This window comes from Cyprinus carpio, chromosome B14, assembly GCF_018340385.1.
Source record: "Cyprinus carpio isolate SPL01 chromosome B14, ASM1834038v1, whole genome shotgun sequence".
In the NCBI taxonomy this organism is placed as follows: Eukaryota; Metazoa; Chordata; class Actinopteri; order Cypriniformes; family Cyprinidae; genus Cyprinus; species Cyprinus carpio.
Window position 1 is genome coordinate 10,357,900 of NC_056610.1, and position 22,802 is coordinate 10,380,701.

The window sequence follows — 22,802 nt, forward strand, 5'->3', positions numbered from 1 at the left end:
CACAATTAAAAACAATATAAATCTACGTAAGTTTGGGTACAGTCATTTCTCTACATCTGGATGAAGCGTTCAAGTTGACCGTACCAACATGGCGAATTGACGCATCCAACTTCCGGTATCCTCAGCTACGTTGACGTCATGACGCACACTCGTTCAGTCCGAGTATGAAAACAATAAACAACCCGTTGGCCAGAGGACCTGTCGCATATTTCAGTGACATTTATTATTAAAAGTAGCAACACAAATATCCTCTTTTAAACGCTGCTTTGGACAACCTGACGTCCAAAAACGAAGAACCAGGCGATTTTGGTGTCAAAGGACAGGAAGTTAGACGGTTTAACTCCTTCTTGTCCATCGTCGTCTTGTATTATTGTATTCTAATTTTCACACACTACCGAGGGGGGTTTAGGTCTGTTATGCAGGACTGGTGTCTTGTTCCGCCGCCTCTCTGCTCCCTCTCCCCGTCTGCTCCGGCCCTATGTCTCGGTGGCTCTTCCCCTGGTCGGGCTCGATAAAGAAACGGGCCTGTCGGTACCTCCTGCAACACTACCTGGGACACTTCTTGGAGGAAAGACTCAGTTTGGACCAGCTGAGCTTGGACCTGTACAATGGCAGCGGTGTCATTAGAGAAATTAACCTGGATGTGTGGGTAAGTGTGGGAAGACATGCCCAGGCCAATTTCTTTGTCCAAGTGGCCCTTATTTCCAGTATTTCGCAATATCTAGCCTTGAATATGAGATCAACACATCTTGTTAGTTGAAGGAGCACTCAAGAATTTTATGACTTGTGCAGAAAAGGCTGCATCTCAGATCTTCTTCCTGGTCTTAAGTCACAGTGATCAAGGCTTACTAACTCTTGCTTTCACATTTTGAGTCTTTATTGTCTTTTTACATTTTTTTTAGTTGTCAGTTGTCAATCATTAAAATTTACATAAATCAAACAGTACAGCATTATATATAATAATACAAACACTTTTCAAATATTATTTTGCACTTCATTTTTTTTACAGTATAAATTGGGTCATTATACATACAAATATATATGGACACCTTTTCAGTTTTAGGATGGGGATGATTATATTCTGTAGCATCTAAAAGACTGGAAACCTCTGATCTAGCTCTACATCCTTCCCCTGTTTCACAGTCATTTTGACATCTGCTGTTCTTACATGTGATCACTTGACCTTCAGATTCTTTAACTATTCTCTGAATCCTCTTTTCAGGCAGTGAATGAGTTGTTGGACTCATTGGGAGCTCCGCTGGAGATTGTTGAAGGTTTCGTGAACAGCATCGCTGTGACCATTCCCTGGGCGGCACTTGTGACAGAACACTGCACCCTTGAAGTCACTGGATTGCAGATAACATGCAGACCCAAATACAGAACCAGTGAGTTCTGTGGAGCGTTCTTTGTGCACTCCTTTGGTTTAATACATAAAGCCATATTTTACACAGGACTGACTTATTGTTTAATTGCTCTGATCTCGTTTAGATGGAAACTGGGATTCCCAAGGGTGGTCGTCATGCATGACGTCCAGTATGCAGCTGGCCCAGGAGTGCCTGAAGGACCCACCCGAGGCGTCAGAAGACCCGCCTGCTCCACTGGAGGGGCTGGAAATGTTTGCACAGACCATCGAGACCGGTGTGTAGCAATTCTTGTGTCTAGGAGCGTGATTTTGTACATTTGAAGTGAAGTAAAACTGTTAGATGACTGTATATTGTCACATATTGTTTGTGTGTTTGCAGTCTTGCGGCGAATAAAAGTCACCTTTCTGGACACTATCGTGCGAGTAGAACACCATTCCCTGGACGCTGAGACTGGGGTCGCCTTAGAGATGCGCATTAAACGGTGAGGCCATGAATTACATCTTTGTGCACTTATGGATGCATTTTGTTGTTTTTATTATTTATTAATAAAGTATGGTGATGTGCCAGATATGGTTACCCAGGTAGATGTGCCATTGAAGAATGGCATGGATTTTTAAAACTTTGATTCTGGTTATTGAAAAAAAAACTAAAGTTCAAAAGTTTGGGTTCAGATTTTTTATGTTTTTTAAAAGTCTCTTATGCCGTTTTCTATTTTAATATATTCTAAACTGTGATTTATTCTTGTGATGCAAAGCTGAATTTTCAGCATCATTACACCAGTGTCACATAATCCTTCAGAAATCATTCTAATATGCTGATTCTTATTATTATATCAATGTTAAAAACTGTTGTGCTTCTTAATATTTTTACAGAAACTGTGATACTTTTTTTCTCAGTTCTTTTCTGAATAGAAGATTCAAAAGAACAAATTTTGAAATGGAGATCTTTTGTAAATAAATGTCTTTATTGTCACAATAGATTATTTTATATATACATTTATAGGCTAAATAAAAAAAAGAATTTCTAAATCGTAATGACCCTAAACCTTTAACATATTTTCCAAGTAAAAATACTTGAAAATCTTTGCATTCTTTTAGTCGATTCACAGGTTAAACTAAAAATACTCATTGACTCATAAGCATCAATCATATCCTTCAGAACAAACCTTGCATGCTTGAGTTTCTAGAGCATTGTTGCCAAGTTTGTGGGTTTTTTTCGTGGAATGTGGCTACTTTAACATTGTTGCCATGGGTTGTTTTTCATGTCTGCGGGTTGAAGTGACCCCAATATGTGATATTTATTTTACCAGGGGAACCCTGACAAAAAACATGTATTTTACCCTCCTGAACGCTGTTTTTACTGGGGGACCCCCTTGGGCTAGTTTTAGGCTAGCTTTGAGTAGCAATTGAATGGATTTTGTTGTGAAATCCTGGCAACCCTACTCTAGTTTGCATTCCATTGTTTGTGACCAATCTGTGTTCTGTCGCTGGTGATAACATGTGATACCGCAGAGTGGACTATTATGATGAGGCTGTAAGAGACTCAAGCCAGACAGTGCCTGTAGACATCCACCAGCCACCAGCCTTCCTGCACAAGATCCTTCAGCTCAACTCTGTACAGCTGCTCTATGAGACTCTCGGAGGGTCACAGGTCAGGGGAAATTATACAACCTGTTAGTTGCTTTGAACTTACTTTATTTATTTATTTTGATTTTTTTCTGCATTTCACTTACCTGCTAGCTTGTGTATTCATATTTAACACAGTGTACTACAAATATTGTTGCCTCTCATGATAAATTGTTGTGATGTTCCTTATTTGTAAGTGGCTTTGGTTAAAAGCATCTGCTAAATGAATAAATATAAATGTTGCTATGGCAAGCATAAAGTTATAATGGACTGATCTCAATTCATCAATTTAGGGGCTAGTTCATTCTGATGACATGGCGAGCAGCAGGGAGACGGATAAGATGGATGAAAATTATAAAAGTGATAATGCTTCTGACGCCCCTCAATCGTTACATCCCACCCCGAAGCCCCCTGAGCCTCTGCTGATTGGACAATGCTCTGGATTCATAGAGACGACAGTCAAAATCAAACAGAATGAAATGCTGCCTGGGCCCAAGGTTTGTGTGCACAATAAAATAAAGACTGAATGGAAATGTTTTAAGCATGATCATGAATCTTCTGAATCCGTGCGATCAAATGATCAAATAATTTGACTTCATCATGAATGAAGGGGTTTCATCAGTACAAAACAGGAGATTTATATTACTTTCCTTATTAACTGATTTGAATTTCCTCTTAGTTTGAGTTGGACGGTAAAGTCGGGTGTCTCCACCTGCTGCTGTCCCCCAGTCAGATCACACACCTGACGGACCTCATGTCCTCCCTCTGCATCAGGACTTCAGGTAACATGAGCACTCTGTTCTGTGTTTGCTCATCGCTTTTAATATGCTTTATGTCTCATATCTCAATTTTTTTCCCATTTTCAAATCATATGGCTGTTTGCAGCAGCTTTAAGGGATACTAAGGGTTACTCACTCTCATGTTGTTCCAAACCTGTATAAGTTTCTTTTTTTGTTGTTGAACACAAAAGAAGATATATATACAGTGGGGAAAATATTTATATGATCCCCTGCTGATTTTGTAAGTTTGCCCATTTACAAAAAAATGAAGGGTCTGAATAATCGCACCAACAGTTATCTCCTTCTCACCAAGCTTCTTGCTGATGGTCTTGTAGCCCATTCCAGCCTTGTGCAGATCTACAATCTTGTCTCTGACATCCTTTGACAGCTCTTTGGTCTTGCTCATGGTGGTGAGAGAAGTCAGAATGGAATATATAGATTGTGTGGACAGTTGTCTTATTCACCTAACAACCTGACATTAGGAGTAACTTCTTAAAGTGACAGGACTAATCTGTGTTCCACATGGGCACATAACCAATCTGTGGGAGCCAGAATTCTTGCTGGTTGGTAGAGGATCAAATACTTATTTCACGCACTGAAATGCAAATCAATCTCTAACCTTTATATAATGTGTTTTTTCTGGATTTTTTTTTTTGGTAGGTATTCCATCTCTATCCATTAAAATAAACCTACCATAGAAAATTACAGACCCTTGATTTATTTGTAAGTGGGCAAAGTTACAAAATCAGCAGGGGATCAAATAAATATTTCCCCCACTGTATATTGATGAATATGAGTACCCAAACAGTTGATGATCCCCATTGACTTCCATAGTAGTATGGAACTTTTTTCTCTTTCTTTCTTTCTTTTTTTCAAAATATCTTCTTTTGTGTTTAACAGAAGAAACAATTTTATTTATTGGTTGAAACAACTTGAGTAAATGATGACAGGATTTTCATATTTGGGTGAACTATCCCTTTTCAGAATCAGAATGTTCTCTATTTGCCAAGTGTGCAAAATGTGCAGGGGATTTGATATGCTTTCCAGGAGCTCAAGAGGATATAAAGAAAAATATAAAAATTTATACTACTTTGTTTTTCTACCTTATTTCTATTTTTTTTAGATGTGTCTAGATGTAGTAATTAGAACACATGCTGAACACATTTAATTTAATTATTGTATATAATATGTTTTACATGATAAATATTCTATTATTTAAATGATTGTTTCTATTACTATTTAAATGCTTAAATATATTGTACTGTCTAAACCCTAGGTTGCGTACTAGACAAGACTAGTAGTGGGTGTCCTAGCTGCTGTTCAAACGGAGGTCGCCTGTGGAAAAAACTGTTCTTATGCCTGGATGTACTTGTCTGATTGACAGTGTCCAGTGGAATGACTGTGCTCTTTCTCTCTCTGTTGTCAGATGGCAGCGGTGGTGGTGGTGGTGGTGGTGGTGTATCCGGTGGGGGTGTTTCTAGGCCTCTGGGTTCTGATGATCTGCGATTGATCGAAGAGGATCTTAGTAAGCAGCTGAACTCAGAAATGTATGACAGAGATCTGGAGCTGGAAGCAGAACCATATGTCACCAGCATGGAGCACGGAGGTGAGACGAGAATAGTCAATACTTTAAAAGGTTTGTTGTAGATGACTGATTGTAATTATGGGTGTGTTCAGATTGGCATAATTGGAATAATGGAATAATGTATTCCACAATGCAATATGCTCAACCTGACCTTCAGTTTCATATGTGACAGTAGCTATGTTTTCTTATATTATGTTTTGCAACTCACCTATTTGTGGATAAAGTATTTTGGAATGCATTGCATAAAAAACCTTCTGGATGGAAGTAGCCCAAGTTGCATCCACATAAATTCTAAAAATGCACATAAAAAACGTATGCGCACAATTGGGAAGGATAAACTTTTTATTCGATTAAGAAAAAATATGCATAAACTACAAAGGAAACACATTTACTGAATAAATTCCACCATGCGCATTGAAAAGTCATGTGACTTTGCGTTATGAGATGGGATAACTTGACTAACCAGTGAACCAATCTCGTTCACAGCATCTCTATGTTGTTTTGGTCGTTCTGAAATGCCTGAGGAAAGTCTGTCATCAAAGTATTTGTGTATAATTACTGTCTTACATGACTGCGTTCCCAAACAGCAGGCTTTCACCTCCAAAAGCAATGACTGCATTTATTGTGTTATGTCTGCTCGCTCTGAGGCACAAGTAATTTATTATATATGAAAATTATTATATTCAGTGGCTAGTTTTATTAGAGATATTTAGTGCTAGTTTATGCGACTGTGAATGTGACGGTTTTGTTCTCTTTGACTCGTTGGATGGAAACGGTGCTTTATTCGCAAATGTTTTATGCGATATTCCAGTTTAGCGCATAAGATAAATTCACATCTTTGGATGGAAACAGAGCTAGTATCAACATGCCAGGAAGCAGTAAGAGTTAGGGTGTTTAACTTCTCTTTATAGATTGTTTTCAGATAACTGGATGTCATTTGCTAAATAACACATTCATTCACATACTATTTTTTTTTTTAAATAGTAGGCAATATACAGCCATTTTCTCCAGTGGCCTCATTTATAAAGATGTATTATGATCATAAATGTGAATGAGCAACAGTTTTCAAAAATGTATAAAACATCCATATGTAAATATCCCTATTTATCTTTACATTTTCACATACAATGACGATTTAATTGTTTAACTTTTAGTTATATGAATGCCAGAAAGCTATTCAATTTGTGTATGCAATGCATAAGAACATTTTCACGTCAGTTTCTGTTCCTCACTTTGACACTGGATAAAACCCATGAAAATTAGGTTTAATTCTGATGATAAATACATTTTACAAGTTAGGATTCAGACTCTTGACAAAAATTGCATTGTCTAATTTCATTCTCTTTTTATTCTCCTAATTTAAATTTTCTGAAACTATTCATAGTTCAGTATTTTGCCAAAATGTCTTATTTTTGTCTCTTGTTTCTCAGAGATGTTTTATTCGATGGGTCTCGGCTGTATGACCAGCAGTGTGTTGTCAACACGCTCTGGGAGTGAACTGTCAGACAGCGATATGGAGTCGTCCATTCATAGCCAGAGCAGCCTGGTTCAAACAAACCCTCTGTCTCCACAGGTCAGCGCTGTTATGAACTCAAAGGTCTTCTCTAATGAAGTTCAGCATATTTTGTATTTCTAATGTTCATTCAGGTGTCCAAACATTTTTCAGAGAATGACAAAAAATTGATGCCAAACTTTTTTTCGTAAAGACGCATTAGATTTGCTGTATAGCATGTCACATCTATTTTGCTATTCTTTTACTCTTATTATTATTCATGCACTTTTTCTGACCACATTTTAATTGATAGGCTTAATTTTCAAAACTCACTTGCAGCAATGTTTAACTAAAAAAGTCCATCAGCCTGTTATACGTCAGCTATCTATGTACAGTGTATGATTGGCTTGCACTTTGTGTCTCTTTCAGGGAATGCTCAACTGTCCTCGTCGTTATCCTGTACCAGGATCCTTATCTAGTTTGCCTCAATGTAGCAGACCTCCCAGTATGTATCTAAACCTGTTTTAAACAACACATGTTGTGTGTGTCACTGCCTTCTATTAAAGTTTTCTCTTGCAATCCTTCATCAGTCTTTGTTTTTTTTTTTTTTTTTTTCCAATAGAACGGTCATCTCGAAGCAGTCAGTCAGAGCCGCTGAAACCAGACTCCTTTCTCCGCCTCTCTCTGGGCGGAGTCACACTTACTCTGTTAGAGCAGGACCCGCCTCCCGGGCCGGATGGGCTGTCCTCATTGGCTGAGGTGTCACAGTTGTTTTTCCGTGAGCTTGGGTTCTTTAAGGACAGCATGTTCAGTGAGAGAGACTTCCACAATCTGAGAGGAAACTTTGCTAAAGCATGTCCCCACTCCCACATCAGGTATGGCAGGAATTACCTGCTATGCTCACCTACAGTATATGCATGTACACTCCTTTTGACTCTCTCTGACCTCTGGTCGTTAGGGTGACCGGTGCAGCAGTGCAGCTGGCTTGTGAGATGCGTAGCGCAGGGCGCCACACCCAAGCCACGACCTCTGACCTCTCCTTCAGCAGGCTGGAACTGCTGGAGTGCCTGTGGGACTCGGGCGGTCCACAGTACACAGAGGTAATCATTTTAATTTTAATAATAATAATAATTTGATTGAGTCATCAATGTTTACCAAAATCTGATTTACAGTGCAGATTTTAAAACAATATTTTAGTTTAATTTTTTTTTATTTTAGCTAAAGTCCACTTATGTAAAATGGTAGTAAAAATTGTAAAAAAAAAAATGTACATTTTAAAATGGTAAAAAAAAAATATATATTTTAAATAAATACATGCATGTCAACAAAAGAGCTCTTCAGCTTCTCTGCAGCATTATTTCAAAATAAAAGCTGGATGGTTTGAACGTTTGAAAATTCAGAAATTTGGATGTTATTGATTTATTTCTTTATTTATTATTCAGCCCAACAAACAAGCACAGCAAACCTAAACACATTTGAAATTACAATCACAGTTGTTATCAGGAAAATCACAATTATGTTTTTCCTCAAATCACATCTAATCTAATGCATTTACTAATGTTAAGGGTTTGAACCTTATTGATAGTTCACCCAAAAATTAAAATTTTGTCATTAATTACTCACCCTAATGTTGTTTCAAACCTGTAAGACTTTCGTTCATCTTCAGAACACAAATGAAGATATTTTTGATGAAATCTAAGAGCTTTCTGGCCCTGCATAAATAGCAACACAACTGAAATGTTCAAGATCCAGAAATGTAGAAAGGACATCATTACAATAGTCCATGTGACATCAGTGCTTCAACCCTAATACTTTTTGAACGCAAAGGGAAAAAAAAACTGACTTAATTCAACAATTTATTCTCTTCTGTGTCAGAATTCAACACTCGTTCACAAGAGTACCAAGAAGCATGCATGCAGGTTCTGCGTCAGCAGCATCACATGCATGCTACTCTCGTAGCTTCATAAAATTAGGGTTGAACCACTGATGTCACATGGACTATTTTAACAATGTCCTTACTAAATTTCGGGACCTTGAACATGTCAGTTATGGTGCTGTTTATGAAGGGTCAGAAAGCTCTTAGATTTCATCAGAAATGTCTTCATTTGTGTTCTGAAGATGAACAAAGGGACTTATGTGTTTGAAACGACATAAAGACGAGTAATTAATTACAGAATTTTAAAATTTAGGTAAACTATCCCTTTTAAGTGTTACTAAAAGGGATTTTCTGATCATTTCCACCCTCTCTCTGACCCCTGAAAGTTAAAATAAGCTTGTAATTAAATAGATGGATCTTTAAGAATACATGCAAATGAAAACCACTTTGTTTGGCTGGCCTTCACATACTGCCCAAATACTGAATAACATTTTGAACTCTCTTATTTAAAGCAAAGAGCAAGTAAAGTTCAGTTTTTATTATTTTATTATACATTCTCTTAAAACACTTTTGTTGCATTACTTTGTAGAGTATTGTGTTTAATTTTTAATCGCTGTTGCCCTCTAGACCACAATCTGGACTGTCAAAACAGTCAAACGGCCATTTAAATCAGAAAATTACCAGTTGGTCACCAGATTATTACAGTGGTGTAATGGTGTAATACAGTCACACGTCCAAGGCTTTGCCAACTGCTCAGGGAGAATTTTAAACAGATGTGAACACAGTTTGAGTTACGACAAGTCAGTCGGCCAAACGTTTGCAAATCCAGCAGGAGACATCACACAGGCTGATGAAGGTTCTGGAAGAGTTCCTTTAAAATGAGTATGTGCGTCCACACGTTTTCTTTTCCCAGCTTTTGCAGTTCCAGTCAGCTGGTCTCTTTACGATGGGCACCACTGCCAGACCCTGTGCCCAGTTCCACCACAGTCTGTCTGAGAAGCACATGCGTAAGGTACTACAGTCCTTTTATACTTTTTTACTTTCAGTGATAGATCTATATGAAACAGTTTTTGCTGTTCTCCTATAGAGTGGAAGCAGGCGTCGTGTGATACGCAGGGACAGCTCTCTGCGAGTCGAGCTCGGTGAGCTCAGCTCTGAGTTGGACCTGGACATCATAGGCCGACTGGACGACATACTGCAGGCCCTGAGGCACAGTCCAGCTCCGTGTCAAAGAAACACTGCGCAGGCTGCAGAGGTCATAAAACTCTCCTAATTAAAAACAACAACATAATACCCCTGCCTCAGGAAAAAAAAAAATGGTTTATTTTTTAACCTTACACAGTAAAATTGTTTGTAATGCATGGTTTAATCTTTCTCTGCAGTCTCATTTGTTGGAGCTCCATTCTTCTCTCCTGCTTCAATCTCCTTATGCCGTGTTGAAGGTCCGTTTCCCCATCCCTGACCTTCGACCCCTGGGGCTGAGACGGCCCCTGAGCCAGCGTGCAGTGCGAAATGAGATCTTGAGCCTGCAGATCTCTAATCTGGAGCTGAAGTCTCAGCAGGGGCCAGACGTTCAGCAGGACGGCCCCTGCAGCCCAGGGGCCAAACTCACCAAACTACTGGAGGCCTGTTTCACTGATTTGCACGGTGAGGCGTCCATTTATTTTTTTCAGTTGTCATATACGCTAGGTCAGTAAGATTTTTTTTTTTTCTAAGCAGTTAATACAACAAGGACACATTAGATGAAACAATAGTGACAGTTTATAATGTTAAAATGCAACGGGATAGTTCACCCAAAAATGAAAAATTTGTTATAATTTATTCATTCTCATGAATCATTCTTTTGTTGAACACAAAAGAACATATTTTAACAAATGTTGGTAGCCAAACAGTTGCTGTTAGCTGTTGACTTCCATCCTATTTTTGTCCATGCTATGGAAGTCAGTAGCTACCTGCAGCTGTTTGGTTGTCAACATTCCTCAAAATATCTTTTTACTGTCCCTTTAATAATAACGATTTGATCAAATCCTGGTGGATAAAATCAAAATTATTTTCAGCTGTTTTTTTAATTTTTTTTATTCTGTTTCTGTTTCAGTCTGGTTGGAATCATTTTAAGGTCTAGTGTTCAGGATACAGTGGTATTTTCTCTCTAAACTCACCTGGAGTGTGTATGTGTGTTTTAGGAGTGTATGAGGGCTGGGAGGGAGAGGCATTTCCCTGTATCCTTGTGCAAAAGAGCCCAGATCCACAGAACCCTGATGGTATTCCCAGGTGAGTTAGAGAGTGTATGCATGTCTGAGATTGTGCTATGAGAACAATACAATGTGTCATACAAATCTTAGGAAAGCGTTTGTAGTTCCCTCTCTTAGTTTCCTCTCTTTTCCATCTATAGGATTCAGATACGAGTGAATGAAGGAGTGGGTTCTGACAGTACGGGTGTGTGTGAAGGGGTGAACAGGGATCTGGGGCTGGGCTCCATGTCTCTAGAGAACCCCTGTGAACTCCGAGAGAAGAACAGCTCTCCTTTCTCCTCAAACCGCACTATGTTTGAGACAGAAGAGGTACGTCCATCTGTCTGGCTGTCTGGCTTTCTTTCATTCCTGTACTTGACTCGTTCTCTGTCTCTGTCTCAGATGGTGATCCCAGCAGACCCAGAGGAGATGGATGAGTTTCAGACTCGGTGTATCTGTCAGTGTCAGTATGTGGTTGATATCACATTTCCTGTAGCCTACATTCTCCTTCCCAGTAAAGAGGCTTTTCTGAGCATCTATAACAGGTGAACTAATGAACTTTTGAAAAAATGATCTCTAAACATTGACTTTGAGATGCCCTTTTCAGAATTAATGTCCATTCAGATTATATGCATGTTGTGTTGGGTACAAATGAAATAAATAAAATAAAATAAATGCCATGTAAAAATAAAGCCATGTTTGACTAATGTCAACCTCCACTATCTCTTTCTCCCCAGGATTAATAATGATCTGTTGATGTGGGAACCTCCTCCACCTCCTCCGTCCCCTCCTCCTGCTCCTCCTTCTTCTTTTCAAAGTTCTCGTAGTCCCTCCCACCAGCACAGACCTGAGGAGGATGAATTTTACTTCTGTAAATCTGCCTTCAGGCTGGGTCAGTCATGCTCATTTGTTTCGTATGTTGAGTTATGAACATTTTGACTTGTTTTATATCCTATTTTTGCAATTATTAATATTAATATTAATTAATATTAATATTTCTACTTTTATATATTTTCAGTCTTAATTATAATTGTAGTTTTAAAAAAAAAAAATTGTGCTTTTGTTATTTTTATTAGTCTTTTCTTAGTATATTTCTATATAGCTTTAATAGATCTTTGTTTTAGTAATTTAATCTTAAATGTTATATTTAAATTGGTTGCTAAGGCAAGGTTTTACATCTTATTTATTTATTATTATTTTTCTTTTTCATTTAGTTAACAGCAACAACAACGTTTTGGCTTCAGTTAAAGATCATTCTTTTTTTCACTCATTATTCCAGAATCTGACTCTGAGGAGGAGGAGCCTCCATTCTTCTCAACCAACCAATCAAAACGAAGGAAACAGTTAGAGCCTCAGTCCAGCCACGCCCTCAGTCTGCTCTGTTTAACGGTGCTCATTGGCAAAGGTCGCCTCCAAGCCATGACAGACTGCAAGGTAAATGAAAAAAAACTGCATGATAAATTGTAGCTTTGTCACAATAGCAATATTATAGAAGTCGACACCAGTGGCAGTAAAATTTAACTTTCCTCGCATTAAATTCTGATACCATTCCTTTGGAATGAAGCTGGATGTAAAATGGACCTCTGTCATGGAGAACTCATTTTGGACTTGGAAGGAGGAAAGATTTTTAGTGTAACACAACACCAGAACAATCCCAATCTCAACTTCCTTACCATAGAAAGCAGAAGAGTAGAGCTGTACCATAAAGGTGAGCTGTTAAACCATTAAAAATGGCATCTAATCTCTTATACTCCTTTAGTTCTCGCATGGGAAAAAGTTATTATCCTGTTCTGAAATGTAAAAAGTTGTTTTTTTGTTTTTGGCTCTTTATATAGCCGAGGTCCCAGACACCCCTATTCCTGTGAAACTGGAAATGCCCAGATTCACATCCCCTGGTCATCTGGACCCTACCATTTACCCCACAGAGGTGGGGGTGAGCAGTGTTGGTGGCCGAGAAACCGATGTTCAGATGCTGTCGACTGCCATCAAGATCACATTAGATCTTGAGAGGAATGTGAAGGTCTGTGTTATCTCATCTTCTTGTCGCCTGTCAGTTGGGTTAATGATGGGACGATTGTTGTTTGTTGGTCATTTATAAGTATTCATCTCATTTTCTTTGCAGGAGTTTTTGGTCGCACTGAGACTCCATGGTGCTACTTTAAGACATCACATGGCGTTAACCAATCATAGCTGGCATGAGCAGGTACCTGTTGGTCACTAGATTAGATGTCAGCTAAAAATAGGTGTGTGGATCTGTCATGAATGTTTGGCTAATGTGGATTTTTAAAATATTTCTGCATTTCTGTATAGATTTAATCTGTTTTTATTTCCGTTTTAGTCATTTCAACAGAAATGTATTTCAATTAGTTTCCATGCCAAGTGTTTTTTTAAAAGTACTTAAAGGGATGCTCCACCCCAAAACGAAAATTTTGTCATTAATCACTTACCCCATGTCGTTCCAAACCCGTAAAAGATCTGTTTGTCTTCGGAACACAATTTAAGATATTTTGGATAAAAACCTGGAGGCTTGAGACTGTCCCATAGACTGCCAAGTAATTAACAGTGTCAAAGTCCATAAAAGGTATGAAAGTCGTCGTCAGAATACTCCATCAGACGTGCAACCTGGGTTATATCGACAGGAACGTGCAATCTGGGTTATATGAAGTGACGGTCTCTCAACACTTTTGCTGTAAGCTCGAATCCGAAAACAAAAATAATGACTTAGCTTTGATTCAATAATTCCTTTGTCAACCGTCTCCTCTGTGTCTCTCCATATCACCGTATGCTGCGTATTCTGACGACGACTTTCATACCTTTGATGGACCTTGACACTGTTATTTATTTGGCAGTCTTTGGGACAGTCTCAAGCCTCCTTGTTTTCATCCAAAATATCTTAAATTGTGTTCTGAAGACAAACAGAGCTTTTACGGGTTTGGAACAACATGGGGGTAAGTGATTATGAAAAAAAAAAACATTTTGGGGTGGAGTATCCCTTTAAAAGTCTTTTTTGGTTTTTCTTTTCTAATATTTATTCATCTAATATTTTCATCTAATTTTTTATTATTAATTTTATGTTGTAATGGTTTGTTTTAACATCACTGTTTTGACTTCAATTATGTGTTATTATTAGAAGTAGTAGTAATTATTTATTTCTGATATTTTTTCTGCATTCTCTATCAAAGATATTTTAGTAACATTGAGATACTTTTATAGATTTTATTAATGTTAAGTAGTTTTTTATATTTTCCATTTATATTTTAGTAATTTTGTGGGTGTTTGTTTTTTGTTTTCATTCATTTTTAATCCAGTTTTCCTTATTTTAGTACATCATGTTAAACTGAATTAAATGTGAAATGTTGCTATTATATTGCAACTAGCTGAAATAAAAATAATTGTTAGATTTCTATATTTTATTTTAGTCAACATTTTTTAATGCAAATAACTCAAATGTGTTGTTTTTACGGTTTTAGTTTCAGTTAATTATAATAACACTGTTCTCTATACAGATTGTTGATTTCCTTGATGTCATTGATGATGACATTTTGGGCTACACCCCACCTGCCGTCATCACGGTTCTTCACACTCACCTGGCCACCTGTGCAGTGGACTACAGGTATTGTAGTAACACTGAATGTTTGGTCTCACAAATGCTCTTAGTTCATTCTGTTAACGTTCTCTTTCATTTCTCCCTCCAGGCCGCTTTATCTTCCTCTGCGAGTTTTGTTTACAGCTGAATCCTTTTCTTTATCCAGCAACATCATTGTGGACACTGCAACCTTTCACCTCAGGTACTTGTCACTGTGGAGTGATCTTAAATGGTTGCGCTGAAATTATTTGATTGGACCTGACAGCTTTGAAATCTTCTTTTAGGTTTATCTTAGATGACTCTGCATTGTACCTGTCTGATAAATGTGAAAGTGATACTGTGGATTTGAGACGAGGTACAGAACAAACATAGCTTTTAAAATCTTGTTTTTGCATTAATGTCTATAGGTGGGCCACCTCTAATCATGCCATTTTTGTTTGTCTCAGACTATGTGTGTGTGTTGGACATTGATCTGCTGGAACTGGCCATAACAACTTGGAAAGGAACTGACTCGAGTAAACTGGTTAGTTTCATGCCAGCCTCCACTGGCTTGAAGATTACTTAGCATTTCAATTTATTATTCTGAGAATTTTTTTTTACAGCGTGCATTGTAAGTAAATAATAATATTAATAATAATGTTAATTATAATTATTATATTAATTATTATAAAAAATATTTATTTGTTATATTTTAATATAATAAATGTTATTTATTGACATGTTTATATTAATTATTAAATTAAATCTAAATTAACTAGTTAATTAGGTTAGCCCAATCTCAGGGTTTTGAGTTAAAAATGTATTATTTTTATTATTTAAAATTGTATAAACCTGTTAGCACTTTATTTCACATTTAATCTCGTTTTTGCAAATTTTTATCTTCCATTTTGTTAATACTATCTGTGTTTCTTTAATAATATTTGCAGACTCAGCCGTTGTTCGAGCTTCGTTGTTCTAATAATGTAGTTCACGTGCACACCTGTGCCGACTCGTGCGCTGCTCTGGTTAACATGCTGCAGTACCTGGTTTCCCAGGGCGATCTTCACCCTCCCCCTCGCCACACATCCCCCACAGAGATCGCCGGACAGAAACTTCTGGTATCATTTTTTTTTTTTTTTTTTACAGCTATAGTATAGCTTCTTTCTCCAGTTTGTATTCAACTCTAAAATTTCTCTTTTAGCTGTCAGAAAGTCCTGCCTCACTTCCGCCCTGCCCTCCAGCAGAGACAGCAGAGATTAACCAGTGTGACCTCACAGATGCCTTGATTGACACCGAGAGAATCCTACAGGAAGAGACCCAATGTCTATATAAAAAAGTAAATAGTTTGGGGTTGGTATAATTTTGAAAGAACTGCATTTATTTAATCTAAAATGACGTATAGTATCGTGAATTTGGGGTTGGTATAATTTTGAAAGAACTGCATTTATTTAATCTAAAATGACGTATAGTATCGTGAAGTATTATTATAATTTTAAATAAATGTTTTCTGTCTGAATATAGTGAAATCTGAATTAAAATGCTATTTATTCCTGTGCTTCCAAAGTTTAATTTTCAGCATCATTTCTGCAGTCTTCAGTGTCACATGATCCTTCAGAAATCATTCTAATATGCTGATCTCTGCACAGAAATATTTCTTATCTCAAAAACAGCTGTGCTGCTTAATATTTTTGTGGAAACTGTGGTACAGAAAGTATAAAAGAACAGAATTCATTTGAAATAGAAAACTTTTATAACATTATAAATGCATTTACTGTCACTTTTAATCGGTTTAATGCATCCTTGCTGAATAGAAGTATAACCAAAAAGACACTGAACTTGAGTGTTATAGATTAATGGTTATTTACTTCTGTGTATTTATGAAGCAGGTTCTCCCTCCATTCGCCGAGCCTCACCTGTCTCAGTCTATCTGTTCCCGGGAGAAGCCCCCAAGCTCCGCCCCTCTGTTCTAGAAGGGGAGGAGTCTGATATTGATGGATTGGTCAGCACAGCTATGGAAGCTAATGCAGATATGATGTCAGAGGAAGGATCAGAGAGTTCTACCGACAACGACGACTTCTGCATCCTAGAGGCTCCTGGGATGGGGATCCCAGTATGTACCCTCAATTTTCACTGGCAAAAAGCCTTTAATTAATACTGTCTGCAAAACATACTCCAATAAATCAAATCTTGAAGTAGACAGACTGCAAAACATACTCCAATAAATCTGTTTTGTTTAACTTTGAAAAATAATTTTTTACAGTGCAATTTCTCTCTCTCTGACAGCCTAGAGACGGGGAGCCTGTGGTGACTGTGCTCTCCCAGGGCCCTATAAAGGTGCGGGATGGTTACTACTCTCGGCCTCGGGGCAGTTCAGATCTGCTGCGTGCCCCGACCCGCTTCCCAGTGCCTCAGAACAGAGTGGTGCTCCGAGAGGTGTCTGTCGTCTGGCACTTGTATGGCGGCAAAGACTTCAATGTCAAACCCAGCTCGGCCCACACACCACACAGCCATAAGTGAGTACAGCAGAAGGTCTGAGAAGCCCGACTTTGAGGGTGTCCGTAGATCTTTGCTTTGTTGTGAAACTAGGACTTGTTACAGATTGTTACAATGTTGCATTGTCTTTGTTTTAGCTTGTTTTCACAAGGCAACAGGCTCTGAAACAAGCTCTCCAAACGATTTCAAGTTGAAATCACATGATATGTGTGTGTGTTTATCACAGAGTTCGCTCAGCTGCTCCCGGAGCCCGTGGTTCTCCCTCTCGTTCAGCGGGGCCCTCGCGGCCCCAGAACTCCTGGCGGTGGGTTGGAGGAAGTGGGCGGCAGCACACACTGCTCATGGAGATACAACTGACAAAGGTATAATGTATTTCAATCAGTGATTTGAAGATTCAGAAAGCCTTGTTCTATAACCTCTTTCTCTCTCTTCAGGTCAGTTTCCAGCATGAGACGTACCCAGTGGTGGCGCCCCCTGCTGCAGGACCAGATGCAGAAGGACCCGGCCTCGGAGAACAACCTATTTCTCGCCAAGTGTTTATCGTCCAGGAGCTGGAGGTGCGAGACCGACTGGCTTCCTCTCAAATCAACAAGTTCCTGTACCTGTACACCAGTGAGAGCATGCCGCGCAGAGCTCACTCCAACATGGTGAGATAGAGAGCGGGACACAAAGTGAGCAAGTTTCTGTTTGTGCTTGTGTTCTTACCCGGCTCAATTGTTGCTGTAGTTGACAGTGAAAGCGCTGCAGGTGATGCCTGAATCGGGTTTGGGCGGACCAGAGTGCTGTCTGAGAGTCAGTCTGTTACCTCTGCGACTCAATATCGACCAGGTACTCATTATGCGATAACCATTTTTCAACACAGAGCAAATAATGTTTCATATCAGGCTCCGTAAAAGTCCCATTCGTTTTCATTTCCTAGGATGCACTTTTCTTCTTGAAGGACTTTTTCAGTAACATGGCTGCAGGAGTTAATCCTTACCTATACATCTACCCAGAACATGACATTAAATCTTACCACATTAAATAATTAACTTATAATATAATTAATTTTCTTTAACATTGGTTTATTAATATTTTGAATTGGCTTTTATTTTTGTATTTTCAGTTTTCATTTTAAATTGTTTATTTTTAAATAATTTGTGATTTTTGACATTTTGTCTATTAGCCAAGGTTTTATATATATTGCTATTTTGGTTGTATTTTATTTTATTTCAGCTTTTTAAAATTTTATTAATAGTTTTTTTTTTATATATGTGAATTTAAATGTAAATTTTTAATTGTACACATTTATTTAGCCTATTTATTTGAACTGTAATTGTGTATGGGCATTCTTCCAGTGAGAAGTGACGTTCCTCAGAAGGCTTCAGACGACACAGAACCTGGCTCTGGACTGGGTCATGATCTGGCTGCTTCTGTAGAAACAACCTATAGTGAGCAGAGTTCCTCCTCCGCTGGCTCCTCCTCTTCCTCTGACCAGCCCATCTACTTCAGGTAGAAGATCTACCATCGAACCACAGGCCAATATCCAACAAAACAAATGTGTAAATCATAATCAATGTCCTTTTGCACTCTCTCTCTTTAAGAGTTTCGTTTTACTTCTGAAGTTCCCATCTGGCTGGACTATCACGGGAAGCATGTGGTTATTGATCAGGTTGGCGATCACTTATATAAAATAACTGATGCTCTGTTCATGTAATCATAGTCAGTTCATCTTTGTAGTTTGAGTGCTAAGCATAAACACAACAACAGCATTTTCAGAATAAGATCAGTTGTTTTAGTTCAACTTCTATTAGAGTAAAGTATATTATCTCTGGTTTCCTAGGGAACGTTTGCAGGCATCCTGATTGGTCTGGCCCAGCTGAACTGCTCTGAACTAAAGCTGAAGAGATTGTGCTGTAGACATGGGTAAACACTTCTTCATCTTAACTTGTTGCCTGCTTTAGCTTTGAGTCTAGATCTGAAGAGCGAGTTGGTTTTGTTTCAGGCTGCTGGGTGTTGATAAGGTGATTCAGTATGCTGTGAACGAATGGCTCACAGACATCAGGAAGAACCAGCTGCCGGGGATTCTGGGAGGTGTTGGTCCCATGCATTCTGTCGTACAACTCTGTGAGTATGACATGTAACATCTTAGTTAGGTGTATTGCTGTATTTCTTTTAACTGCTCGGGCTATTTAAAGGAATGGTTATTGGACTGATTTCAGTACTTTAATCTTTTTTCAGTGATGTTTCTCCAGTTATGTTGGAATTTACTGACCTTGAGGTTAATCTTGAATAGTCAGATTGCAATAAAGTTTTGTGTTCTCTGCAGTCCATGGTGTGCGTGATTTGTTCTGGATGCCGATAGAGCAGTACCGGAAGGATGGGCGTATTATCCGAGGCCTCCAGAGGGGGGCGGCATCATTCGGCACCTCTACAGCCTCTGCTGCTCTAGAGCTCAGCAACAGACTAGTGCAGGCAATTCAGGTATTACTGCACACTCACACATAGAACTACAATATTACTGAGCCATACTAGTCATTTTAATTTTTCAACATTTTATTATTAAACAGTTATTTTTGTATTGTGTTTTTATTTAGCATATTTGTATATTTTTCTTTATCATGTTATTTTTAATTAAATTGATTTTTATTATGCATAATTTTATGCTTGTAGCTTAATTATGAAATTATTGAAAGATGTATTCATTTTATTTTAATTATTATATTAATATTTAATTATTATAATTTATCTCATTTTTATACTTTTCTATTCTGTTACTTTATAAATTTTTATTATAAACATACATTTTTATATTTCTTAAATTTTAATTATATCTTAAATTATGTATTATTTTATTTGTTGTTTTTTTACCATGTTACTAAATATTTTGAATGTATAATTATCATAATTCATTTTTATTCTTAATCATTTTATTAAAATTATATCGAATTATATTTTTATTTATCATATTTTTTATATTTTTCTTTGTCATGTTATTTTAAATTATATTTATTATTCATAATTTTATGCTTACAGTTAGATTATTTTTTTTAATTGTTTATTATAATATTTGAACTTTTTACCATGTTCCTAGATATTTTAATTGTTTTACTCATAGACTTATCATTAATTTTATTTTACATTATAATTATATTTATCCTATTTGTATATCTATCTACTGTTATTTATATTTTTATCATATATATTCTTTATATATTGTATTTTATATTTCAATTATATATTATATTTGTTGGCTTAATGACAATTTTTAATTTGTAATTATATTTATTTAATATTTACTTTTTTTTATGTATATTTCCAGTCCACTGCGGAGACAGTGTATGACATCTTATCTCCGACTCCACCTCTGACACGTTACATCACTGAGGGACGTCCCACTCCCCGTCCCAGACGCACCCCTCAACCAGCTGACCTCAGAGAGGGTGTGGCTAAGGCCTATGATACCGTCAGAGAGGTACATCCCTGTATTATTAACAACATGTGTATCTCTGACTATTTAGATTAATAAATGTATAATATAAAATGTTTATGGCTAGTCCAACTCTCTTTATCACTGACGTCCTCATGCCATTTTCGCCTTTGCCAGGGAATGATTGACACCGCTCAGACCCTGTGTGATGTCGCGTCTCGTGGTCACGAGCAGAAAGGTCTTCCTGGAGCAGTGGGCGGGGTTTTGCGTCAGATCCCGCCCACTGTAGTCCGTCCACTTATAGTTGCCTCAGAGGCCACTTCAAACCTACTGGGAGGAATGCGGAACCAAATTAAACCAGATGCGCGGAAAGAGGACTACTTAAAATGGCGCACCGAAGATGGCCAAGAATGAGATTGACAGGTGTTAATGAAGTCTGATTTTTGTTTGTATGAATGTGAAAGTGTGAATGTGAGTATCAATGCAAAAACAAAGGACAACAAAAATGGAAACTGAACCATTTTTAAGTGGCTTCCACATAGTTGCACACATTGTTTCATGCAATGCATATGTTTTGGTCTTGCACTTTTGCTCTAGACAGCCAAGTGCAGCTCCGTCTCATCTTGTTGTATTGAAACATATTCAATCATATCAGTCTGTAACTCTGTTTACCTGTGAGCTCAAGACCAGATGTTTCTTTTCCCTCTCTGAAACACTCATTTAACATCTGATTGAATCGATTTTCTCCCTCTCAAGTATTTCAAACATAATGTTGAAGTTAATTACTCATTGAGGTAAGGTGAAACGCTTATTAAATGCGTTGAGGTGGCCTTACCTTACCTTTCATTTAACACTAGGAAAGAGATTCTCCTCTCATCCTGATGTCTTTGTGCCATAATTGTACTTCATTGACATTATTAAGACCTTGTTTTAAACTCTTAAAGCCTAAAATAATGCATTCATTCTTTGGGTGATGCAGTCTTTGTTTGGGAGGGATCATTTAATTTCCTCTTCATCTTCTCGTCTTTCAGAATTTAAATTTATTGTCTTCTTGTCCTTTTTGGGTGAATCTAGGAAAATGTCCAGGTCATATTTCACCCTAAAATCAAAAGATAAAAGTAAGTTATTAGATTTTGTATAAAGAAAATAAAGCCTATGTTAGGATTTCCTGCATTGCAACATAATTTTCTTGACAATTGCACATATTTGCATCTGTAATGCATATTGTACATTTAATTCTTTATTTCATTTTCATTTCTGTAATGCAGTATTTTTTAAATCAGCATAAAGTCAGTACAACACACATCCATATACCATCAGTATAAATAAATACTTTGCTATTTTATTATTTTTTCACATTGCAGTAGATTTTTCTTTCTTTACAGTAATGAGATTTGTGGATTGAAATGTGGTTAAATTGTCCAGAAAAATAATGCACAATGCAAACCTTATTTTCTTTTGGGTAGTATAGTTTTTCTTCTGTTTTTGTGGTGAAATATGACCCAGGCATGTTCTTGACTGATCCAGCCTTTTATCTGCCACTTACTCCTCAATCAAACATTCTTGCTTTCGTCTCATTAGTTGCCTTCCTACATGTTTTAAATATTTGATTTCATGTGTAATAATGGCTAGTGAAATGTAAAAACTGATAATGTTGAGCATTTGATGTCCTTGTGCAGGAAGAAGCGGTGGGGAGTGGGTTGGTTGACAAAGGGCTTATGGGGTAATGTTACATTCACGTTTTTGTTAATTGCATAACAGTGTGAGGGAAGTGAGTTTGTGGTGTTTTTATTTGTGTCTAAGTATGTACAGCGTGTGTTTGAGCGAGTGTGTCAGGACATGCATGTGTTGGTGTATTGATGGTTGGCTGGCTGGTTGTGTGATTCATAGCTATCAGTGTGCGTTTGTTTCTTCTGTAATTACAACTATATCACACGCTGTGAGAGTTACCTGTATAGTACCAAGACAATGTGTAAACCAATTAATACAAAAAAAAAGAAATAAAAATGTGCATTTGAAAAATATTTTAATTTACTGTTGTAAATGTTGCATCCAGAGGTAATAATAGTGTGATTTAATAAATAATTTTATATCTGTACTATCCTAGAAAATGACATTAATAGATCTAAACAAATATACTGTATGTTATGCTATGTGACTAGGTGTTTGTCCCACAGCAAACAGTCAGTTTTTTCCCCCTTGATATGCATATACTATTTGCATATCAGGAAATATACACATGTATAGCTTATAGTCTAAAACCATCAATTATTTGATAAAACTGAAAAATGTATAAATAAATAAACGGGGTAAAAGTTAGCAAAATAGCCTATTATAATTAGCAGAAATATCATGATACTAGAGGGTAAAGTTAAATCAAAGC

At 37.3% G+C, this 22,802-nt stretch overlaps 1 protein-coding gene across 1 annotated transcript; it reads left to right on the top strand.

Moving 5' to 3' along the window:
• The first annotated feature begins 123 nt into the window (after positions 1–123).
• On the top strand, positions 124–22,443 carry atg2a (autophagy related 2A). Its single transcript, XM_042738015.1, has 42 exons — positions 124–649; positions 1,223–1,385; positions 1,489–1,638; positions 1,743–1,845; positions 2,876–3,014; positions 3,283–3,486; positions 3,669–3,771; positions 5,195–5,374; positions 6,784–6,926; positions 7,275–7,350; positions 7,468–7,720; positions 7,804–7,945; positions 9,635–9,733; positions 9,809–9,976; positions 10,104–10,368; positions 10,905–10,992; positions 11,114–11,282; positions 11,355–11,497; positions 11,690–11,844; positions 12,232–12,386; positions 12,510–12,660; positions 12,788–12,972; positions 13,075–13,155; positions 14,459–14,565; positions 14,648–14,740; positions 14,823–14,893; positions 14,985–15,061; positions 15,465–15,635; positions 15,719–15,839; positions 16,401–16,627; positions 16,801–17,030; positions 17,237–17,372; positions 17,445–17,657; positions 17,737–17,838; positions 17,930–18,012; positions 18,346–18,501; positions 18,592–18,661; positions 18,833–18,915; positions 18,995–19,116; positions 19,319–19,473; positions 20,312–20,464; positions 20,597–22,443. Exons 1-42 carry the CDS (start codon positions 479–481, stop codon positions 20,831–20,833), a joined length of 6,093 nt encoding a protein of 2,030 aa, XP_042593949.1. The 5' UTR covers positions 124–478; the 3' UTR covers positions 20,834–22,443.
• The last annotated feature ends 359 nt before the right edge of the window (positions 22,444–22,802 follow it).